At 41.1% G+C, this 10,108-nt stretch overlaps 1 protein-coding gene across 1 annotated transcript in view; it reads left to right on the top strand.

Annotated features, from left to right (window-relative positions):
* The window catches only part of LOC102764707 (chromosome unknown open reading frame, human C20orf194), a 107,157-nt gene that overhangs the window by 56,510 nt on the left and 40,539 nt on the right, over window positions 1-10,108 (top strand). Inside the window, exons 18-20 of the mRNA XM_015560217.1 lie at window positions 788-858; window positions 1,802-1,852; window positions 2,467-2,554. Of these exons, the coding sequence (XP_015415703.1) occupies window positions 788-858; window positions 1,802-1,852; window positions 2,467-2,554 (210 nt within the window). The remainder of the gene's footprint in view (window positions 1-787; window positions 859-1,801; window positions 1,853-2,466; window positions 2,555-10,108) is intronic.

Below are 10,108 nucleotides of genomic sequence, written 5' to 3'. Positions count from 1 at the left end.
AAAGAAAGAAAGAAAGAAAGAAAGAAAGAAAGAAAGAAAGAAAGAAAGAAAGAAAGGAAGAAAGAAAGAAAGAAAGGAAGAAAGAAATGAAGGAATGAAGGAATGAAGGAAGAAAGGTCATATCCTATGAAAGACACATCTTGAAAATGCCTAAAGAAAGTTGTCATTTTTTCATGGTAAGGGACTGGAGTCCGTGTTGATGAAAACACCTTGGTGGCTGTGGTGACTGGCTGCAATATTGGGGTGATGGGCCTGGTGCCTTCCCCTGATCAGCCCGGTCGCCTCCCACAAAGGGAGGCCAGACTGTGGCTTAGGCCCGCTCCCCAAGGGGAGCAGGGAGCAGGGAGTAGGATATTTCCTGAGGGCTCCCAGTATGTGATAGGGGGCAAGCTGGGCTGAGGAACTCCCCCCTCCTCCAGTGCACAGATTTTTGTGCATCGGGCCTCTAGTAGAAAATAAATATATAAACAAAATAAAAATTACGTGTGATCCCCCCCCCCCAAAAAAATATGTACACACCTGTACTGCCTTGATAAAAATTAAAAGTATAGATAAAAAGGACTAATTCCCAGAATTCTTCATTTAAATGTGTCTATTTGTTATAAAAACTAACAGAGCTAATCACATGGGGGAACTTTTCATTAGTCCCCCCCCCCCCCATGACAAAATTTTCATTTCCTGAGGGCATCAAACTCATCCTGAGAAGGGGAAAGGTGTAGCTGTCTGAGGACTGCAAGATGGGCTCGGGTGGTAGGCAGTAACCTGCATGTCTATGGTCTTCCTACAGATGGCACTGTTAACACAGAAACCAGCTCCATAGTCCTGACAGCCGCCATACCCAGATTCTGCTCCTGGCAGGTTAGTATCATTCATCAGGTGAAGTGGACGTAAATGGGGAGAAATCGGGGAGAGCATTTGAGGAAGAGCCTTTTCCTTGGGTCTTGTCAGATCCTGAACTAGCTGCTTTCAGGAATGGAAGCTTTTTATCTCAGCTTTCTCTATATATAAACAAGTCTAGTTTTTTTAACTCTCATAATCTTGGAAAAGTTCTAAAAGGAAGGAACTAAGTTATGTGGGTCCCTATTAAATTTGGAGAAAGAAGAAATCAATACCCCCATTTTACAGATAAGGAGACTGAGGCTTAGAAATTGACCAACCTGTCCAGGGTCACACAAATAGTGAAGAGTGGTTTATGTGGCTCCCTGCTGTGGTTAGAATGTTTGCCACTGAATTTGTACAGCAGTGTCTCTCTATGTGTGAAAAGGTCCCATTTTCATCAGTGGGACTTGCTCTAAAATACTAGTGCCTTGGAATACAGAAAGTAGTGAGTCTGGTAATGACCTAAATGAGTACCCATTTTAGAAGCTCTTTATATCCTGTTACTATAATTCTGACATGGATGGAGAAGAGCAAGAGTTAATCTCAACATGAACATGTTTAAATGCAAACACTCAAAATATTTTAATATGTTCTCTTTCCTTCATCCCCAATAATAGTTGTTTTTCTCTGAAGTGAAGTGTAAGTGGAGACTAACATATCCTCTCCACATATCATAGGCTCATTTAGCTGAACCTCAGGTCCCAGTGAGAGAGCCCATCATGACCTTGGGCTCTGAGCTTTGATGACCAGCAGCCAACTCTGCCAGTGGTCAGGACCTGAGAGACTGGATTAGTGGAGGGACTGCCCACTCAGTCTCCTGGAAATATTCCAGCCCATGGGTGTGATGGGGGGTGAGGGACACCTAGCAGAGTTTTTTCCTTTGAAGTAGTACTTTAAAAATCTATATTCCTTTTGGGCACAGGTAGAAGATAATGAAGTAAAATTGTCTGAGAAAACCCAGCAAGCAGTGAAAGTAAGTAGTCTTATTCTTAATATTAACACCGTATCAAAATAAAATGTAAACAAATATATGAAGATAATTTAAAACGTCTCATTTTAAGACTAATCTAAAGGATCTGTACCTCTTTGTCTCAATTCCTGTTTGCATTCTTCCCAGCAGAGTTCTAGAAATAACCATTTTATGGGGTACACAATTAGAAGGATTCTTTCTGTCATTTAGACTTTGCAGTGTTTTTTTGTTTTGTTTTGTTTTTGTTTTAATCTTCCAGTACTATTAAAAGCAGATCTCAGATTGACATATAGAGCTGAAAGGTCAAACCTTTAGGCCAGGAAGAGCTGACTTTGATAGATACAAATCTATTTGAATATAAACAGGCATTGCAAACTTTGGTGCCTAGACTCAGAGAGGACCTTACATTCTTTTTATCAGCACAAGTAAAAGGATTCCAGTAACATGACAAAGAACTGGTCAAAGTCAAAGATGGTGGAATAAGTTGGGTATATCTGAAACTGACTCAGCAACTTTTGTAGACAAACTTGGGTAAGAGTTTTGATTCTATGAATCTTTATGCTATGACTCACCTGTTCTTTGTGCTTGTTTGTTTGTTTGTTTGTTTGTTTTTAAAGGGAGATGAGTGCTTCCTGGGAACTTTTCTAACAGGAGGAGAAGGAGCATATCTTTATTCCAGCAATGCACAGTCTTGGCCTGAGGAAGGTGAGCTATGTCTTAGTCTCTCTTTTGCAGGTATTGGCATGGATGTTGTGATCCATAATACATCTGATATTTGAAAAGACTTAATGGTGTAGAAGTGTTTTCTTACAGCTTTTCTCCTTTGACCCATCCATTTTTCAGATGAAGAAACTTGTGCTAGGAAGGGCTGAACCCAGAACTGTACCTGGTCCTCTTGTTGCTAGCTGAGAGTTGCTCTCAGAATGGGCTAGAGTAGCAACATGTTCAGAAATAGAATCTGTAGACCTAAACAAACTCTGGATGAGTTTTCTATGTGTAACAAATTACCACAAATTTAATAGCTTAAAACAGCACACTTTTATTATCTCACAGTTAGGTAGGTCAGAAGTCCAGGTGAACTTGACTAGATTCATGTTTGGGGTCTCATAAGGCCAAAGTCAAGGCATCAGCCAGACTAGGCTCTTATCTGGAGGTGCTGGGGAAGAACCTGCATCCAAGCTCATCCAGATTACTGGCAGAATCCAGTTTCTTTGGGTTGTAGGATTGAGGTCCCATTTTATTATTGGCAGTGAGCGAGGACCACTCTTAGTTCCTCCTCCCCATGCTCCTTGCCCTGTGATTTCTTCACCTCATCAACAGAGAACCTCCCTTGCATTGTTGAATTTCTCTCAAACTTTCATCTCTCTGAATTCCTCTTCTGTTACCAGTCAGAGAAAACTCTGCTTATTAAGGGCTCTTGTGATTAGAGGAGGCCCACTCAGATCATCTTTCTTTTACCCTTAAATTTCTTCCTTATCGCAGTCTTCTCTCTGGCTCTACACTTCATGCCTCTTCCACATGAAAAATACATTCACTCCTGCCTAAGGCCTCGTCCCATTTTGGTACAGTTCAAAGTCCTAAATCTCACCAACTCAAAAATCTAAAATCTCTTCATCAAGATTATCTAAATCAGGCAACAGTGTGTACAAACATCCAAGCCTTACTCAGCAACCCAGGCGCCTTATCCATGTGCGAACAGCTGAGCCTTACGCAGTAACCCCAGGTGCCATGTCTGCTTGAGACCAGCCAAACCTTATGCAGCCACCCCAAGCGCCCCATCCACGCACAAACAGCCAAGCCTTTCGCAGCAACCCCAGATGCCAGGACTGCGTTAGCTGCCGCCAAGCCCAATGCAGCAACCCCACGTGCTGCAACCAAGCCCTATACCGGGTGCCTCACACAGCAACCCCAGGCACCACGACCATGCATGAATTGCTGCCAAGCCCAATGCATCAACCCTGGGCCTGGTGACCATGCAACCCATTGCCAAGCCTGCCAGTGCAGTCACAGGCCCAGTGCAACTCAATACCTAGATCCTTCGGTGAGAGCAAATATGGGGAGACAAAGAAACAACCCCTAAAGGAAAGGAAAGGAGGAATCACCAGAAAAGGAACTAAATGAAACAGAGGTACACAATCTGTCAGAAAGAATTCAGAATAAGGGTCATACAGTTTATAAACCAGATGGATGAGAAAATCAACAACTTATGTAAGAATCATGAGGAAATAAAGAGTGATATACCATGTGTACCAGTTAATAAATGCAGATTTTGGCCCTAACCGGTTTGACTCAATGGATAGAGCGTTGGCCTGCGGACTCAAGGGTCCCAGGTTCCATTCCGGTCAAGGGCATGTACCTTGGTTGCGGGCACATCCCCAGTAGGGAGTGTGCAGGAGACAGCTAATCGATGTTTCTCTCTCATCAATGTTTCTAACTCTCTATCCCTCTCCCTTCCTCTCTGTAAAAAATCAATAAAATATATTTTAATAACGCAGATTTTGTAATCAAAGAAAACACAATAACACCGAAGTATTGTCCATCACTAGCTACACATTTCCCCCATCTTTCAGGTAATTCGTAATACCATCCCAATAGAAATTTTCTTGTTTTGAGACAAACCATTCAGAGACGCAATTTTCCACTTCTTCGTGTGTTTTGGAGTGCTGCTCAGATAATGCGTGTGCCATTGATTGGAACAAGTGGTAATCTGAAGGAGCAAGGTCTGGTGAATACAGCGGGTGGGTTAATACTTCCCAAGCAAGATCTTTTAACATGTCTTTTACTACTTTTGAAGTGTGTGATGGTGTGTCATCATGAAGCAAAATTACTTTGCCGTGTCTTCTGGCACATTCTGGTCATTTCACGATCAAAGTGTGGTTCAAAAAAAAAAATACAAAGTGTGGTTCAAATTGATTATTTGTTATCAGTAGCAATCAGTATTAACGGTTTCATCTGGTTTTAGAAGCTCATAATACACCACACCTTCCTGATCCCACCAAATGCAGAGCATTGTCCTCTTTCCGAAGAGCTTTGGCCTTGCAGTCGATGTTGATGGTTGACCTGGATCTGCCCATGATTTTGTGCATTTGGGATTCTCAACACCCATTTTCCTTCCTTTAAAATCTTTCCCATTGCTTGTAAATGATCAGAAATTGCTTGCTGAGCAACGTTTAATCTTTCTGCAAGTTGTTTTTGAGTTTGACACGCATCTTCATCCAATAATGCTTGTAATTGTTGGTCTTCATACTTTTTCGGTTGACTTGGATGTTCTTTGTCTTTCACATTGAAATCATCACTTTTTTGTGCGTGGATGGGGCGCTTGAGGTTGCTGCATCACTTTTAAAGCGTTAACACTAACATTCACAAGTATCTTGAGATGGAGCATGTTCACCATAAGCTTCCCAAAGTATTCAACAGCACTTTTCTTCAAAATAAAGTAATGAATTAAAACTTACCACAAATGCTCTTTTTTTGGCGCAAAATTGGACATTTTTAAGTGTAAAAATATCTATGATGTTAACACCTTCAGAAAATTTGACATAGGAAGTTTTGAAGCTTGTTGTCAGTACAACATAGCATACATATCAAATAGCATATACATCAACATACGTGTAATTCCACCTATTGAAAAAAATCCACATTATTAACCAATACACCTAGTAGATACAATAAGAAACACTATGGAGGGTTTCAACAGTATATTAGAAGAAGCAGAGGACTGAATTAATGAATTAGAAGACAGGGCAGCAAAATACATCCAATCTCAACTGCAATTGGAGAAAAAAATTAAAAGGCAGGAGGAGAGCCTAAGGGAACTTTGGGACAACATGAAACAAAGCAACATACATATGATAGGGGTGCCAAAACGACAAGAAGAACAAGGGTTAGAAAACCTACTTGAAGAAATGTCAGAAAACTTCCCTGATTTGAGGAAGAAGAAAGTCACACAAGCACAGAGTCCCAAACAGGATGAACCCAAAAAGACCTACACCAAGACACATCATAATTACAATGGCAAATGTTAATGACAAAGAGAATCTTAAAGGCTGCAAGAAAGAGAGAGTTGCCTACAAGGGATCTCCCATTAGTCTATCAAATGATTTATCAACAGAAACACATCAGGCTAGAAACGAATGGAAGAAAGTATAGAGAGTGATTCAGGGCAGGGGACTGAGTCTAAGAATACTCTATCCAGCCAGGCTATCATTCAAAATTGAAGGGGAAAAAGAATTTTTTAAAAAAAGAGTATCTAAATCAGGGACAGATGAGGCTCTGGAGTGTTATCCATTGAGTACCACTCCTGAACATAATTCCTCTCCATCTGTGGACTTGTGAAATTAGAGACAAATTACCTGCCCCAACACTCTAGATGGGATTGGCATATGATAACAGTTATAGCCATTCTGGTTCAGAAGGGGGGAATTTGAAGATAAAAAGGAGTCACCAGCCCAAGGCAGTTTTGAAATCCTGCTGGACAAACTCCAGTTCCTGGATTAGTTTTCAAGGCCTGGAAATAGTCCCCCAGGAATTTTAACTCTGCCCTCTGGGCCCTTGGTTCCACCCTCCTAAACTCTTAGTTTTGCCCACTGGGCTAGTGGCTACACCTCTGTCATCCTTCTCTCTCTCTCTCTCTCTCTCTCTCTCTCTCTCTCTCTCTCTCTCTCTTTGTCATCCTTCCTTTTTCATGAAGATAACACTTTGTAACTGAGTATTTTTATGAGTCTGGTTCTTACCAGTACAATTTTGGGGATCTAACTACCTAATTTCATACTGTCTCTACCTTTCTGGCAGTGTTTCTGCTTATATAAAATTCTCAAAAACCTTGTTGATCTTGCATGGATTTCATGGGGATTCATGCTCCTTTTTGGTTTCCTCAAAATAACATTTTTTAATGAGTTCTGCTCTTCCCCTGTTAGATACAGCCATTTTGGGGAGGAAGAGTTCTGACTTACTCTACAAATTTCTCAACCTCCACTAAGCAAATCCTCTTTCTGGGTAATTTGTTCTTGAAAATAATTCTGTCTGGTGGCAGGTTCCTCTCCCTGTCCTCAGATCAGTGGTTCCACTCCTGCTCCTCCATTAACATAGAAGACAAAGCACAGGGAGTTCTGGTGCTCCACAAAACGCTGGGGTGATAAGGAATAGCATGTGTTACTGTGCCTGTGCTGCAATCCCTGCATTTCTGCTCCATCCTGCAGCAGAAGACTCCAGTTTCCGGGACATTTGTTGAGGGCAGGGAGCGTGTGACAGTGCTGCCAGCCTTGGGCAAGATTGCAATGTCATAAAGGCAGGTTGTGGTCACAACACAGAGGTGTTTGTACTTTCTCATAGTTGAGCCAATGATAATATTTGGCAAGGGTATTTGCCAAATTAGTTTGTACCTTCTTAGCAAAGGGCCTTGTATAAAAATAATCTTACATTGTATTGAGTTATCCAGAAAGATTTGGTGTATCCTGAAATCTCTAGACAAGAATAAAGGGCACAGCCAGAGGTTTCTGGAGCCTTGTTAGGCACACTCTTTGAGAGCTTAGATTTTTTCATACTTTCTTAGTTCCTGAGGGAAATGTAGTTTAAATTCGGAGATAGTTTCATGAGGAGGAAAATTCAGTAGGAGCAGAGAATTTAAACAGGAGTCTCCTCTGGCTGTGTGTTAATGTTTCACCATTTTGGGATTCAGGTCAATGTTGTGAGGCTTGAAGTTTATACCAGTTGGGGCTCTTTAAGGAAGAATAACAAAATGGTTAGGAGCTCTTCTCAGGGCCTTGGAAGGGGGCTTGAGCAGATGAGAGGTCCTGAAACTTAGGTGTCATTAGTGTCTTGGCAAATCTGCCTCTGTTTGAGACTATGATGAGTTTGAAAATTATCTGTTTTCATTTTCTGAAGGCACTTACGAGGCTGTTCAGCATGTACTACTGTGATTGCTCTTTATATCCTGAGTTTGAAGGTGAAAACTTGTCTAAAGTCAGGTAGTCTAGGTCTAAATCCCTTCTCTTGATGCTTCCAGCTCTGGAACCTTTTCCCTTCCCTGGTTAGTGACTTCTGCTATCACGAGACGTCTTGTTATTCAGCTTCCTGTTCTTTCAAGTCCTTCACGTGCCCTTCTCGTCCCTACCCTGCTGACCTTGGTTAGGCAGGCTGCCCAGTATCTAATCCTCAGGAGCCCACTTGGAGGTTTACAACATATGCCTATATCCCTAAACAATGTCTTGTTTTTCAGTGTAACACAAATAGAATCATACTGTGTGGAACTTCTTTTCCTCAATATTCTGTTCCTAAAATTTGTTCAGATTGTGTATGTATCCATATAGTTCATTCACTCTCATGGCTCCATAGGATTTTTTTGTATGAAAATGTATTATTTATCCTTTTGACTCTTGATGGGCATCTGGGGTTTTTATAGGGTTTTGCTCTTGGAGACAGCACTGTGATGAGCATTTTTGTACATGTCTCCTGGTGTGCATGGCACCAGAAGGTGCCTTACAACCTATCTTTTTTGCTGTATTGTTAAAGAACAAAATTCAACTGAGTAAGTGTAAAGATCTACTTGGTTTTATTAAACAATTCATGAATTGGGTAGCATTCCATCTAGCAACTAGAAGGGTGCTCTGATGAACTGTATAAAATAAAAGGTTTTCATAGGCAGAAAGAGGATGAGACTAAAAGTTAAAAAGAGTGGATTATTTTAAGCGGACACCTTCCCTTAGCAGGAGGTCTTACCAAGCAGATTACCTCGCTAGTGTTGATCAGAAATTCCAGACTGGTTTAAAATTCCACTCTTGGGAGAGGCTGAAACTACAATTAGGTTAGTTATTAAGTGACTAGAGGCCCAGTGCACGAATTTGTGCATGGTGGGATCTGGCTGGCCCACCCTGATGGATGCCAATCGGGCCCACCTGGTGGGGGGGAGGAGCTGCAAGCGTCATAGCCACCAGTCATTCTGGTCATTTCATCATTCCAGTCACTGGGCTTTTATATATATAGATGTTTTGGTGACATGGGTTACCAAAAGTGATTCCATTTGGGGATGTCATTACTTTTTAATAAAAACATAATTGTCATCTATTATCTCAGTCCCCTGATTTTCCTGTTGCATTTCTGACTAGTTGCACCCACTAGCATTGAAATCTCTGCCTTGTTAGTATGTTGGTCTTCCCTGAATATTTGCCACTTTGATTGCTATCAGTTTTGGCATCCCTAGTACAGAATTTTCTGTGTTTTGCCCAGATAAAGTTAACCCTTCCAGGAGACCTGTCCTCCCTCATAAGACCACAGAGCTGGAGGGGAGATCGTGTGAATAACCCCATAATAAAACATCAAGATGCCCACTGTTTTCACCAAGCTTCTGTAGAATTTTTCAAATAATGCTTCTCAGTTTTATTGTACAACTTTAGTTCATTTCCTAGGCCTTAAATAGTTGTCCAGTTTTGTTGCTGCTTTCTGGTGAGAGGATTTGCCTCACAGCCATTTCAGGTCCCACCCCTTGGGACATTTGAAAGATGTTTTCACTTGGTACAGAATTCTAGGCAGACAGTTTCTTTCTTTCTTTCTGTGCTATAAGGATGTTGCTCCACTCTGCTGTTGTCTTGCTCGCATTGTTTCTCAGCAGAAATCTGCCATCCTTATCTTTGTTCCTTGCTGCATAAAGTGGGGTTTTTTTCACTCCAGATTTTCTTTCTATCACAGACTTTAAGCAATTTGATTTTTATGTGGTGCAGTTTTGGTGTGGTTTTCTTCATGTTGCTTGTGCTTGGGATTCATTTAACTTCTTATTGATAGGTTTATAGTTTTCTCAAATTTGGAAGGTTTTTTTGGCCATTATTTCTTTAGTCCCCTCCCCTACGGAGTTCCAGTTACATATATTGGCTGCCTGAAGTTGTCTAACAGCTCCCTGATCTCTGTACTATTATTTCAATCAGCTTTCTCCTTTGTTGTATTTTGCATAGTTCCTATGTTTATGTATTTTAATTTACTAACCTTCTCCATTGTTGTTATGTTTATTAAATTAATATTTGTTATATGAAGCACAGGGTGCTAGATGGTGAGCCAAGTTCAACAAAAGCTCAAGAAAGAAATTGAAGTAGAGTTTTTCTTTTTTTAAATATTTTTATGAATTTCTGAGAGGAAGAGAGAGGGAAAGATAGAAACATCAATGATAAGAGAGAATCATGGATCAGCTGCCTTCTGCACGCGCCCTACTGGGGATCGAGCCCACAACCCAGGCATGTGCCCTTGACTGAAATCGAACCCGGGACCCTTCAG

Source organism: Myotis davidii, unplaced genomic scaffold (genome assembly GCF_000327345.1).
Source record: "Myotis davidii unplaced genomic scaffold, ASM32734v1 scaffold32, whole genome shotgun sequence".
Lineage (NCBI taxonomy): Eukaryota > Metazoa > Chordata > Mammalia > Chiroptera > Vespertilionidae > Myotis > Myotis davidii.
Note: the sequence above shows the minus strand (reverse complement) of the source record. Positions and strands in the feature narration are given on the sequence as shown.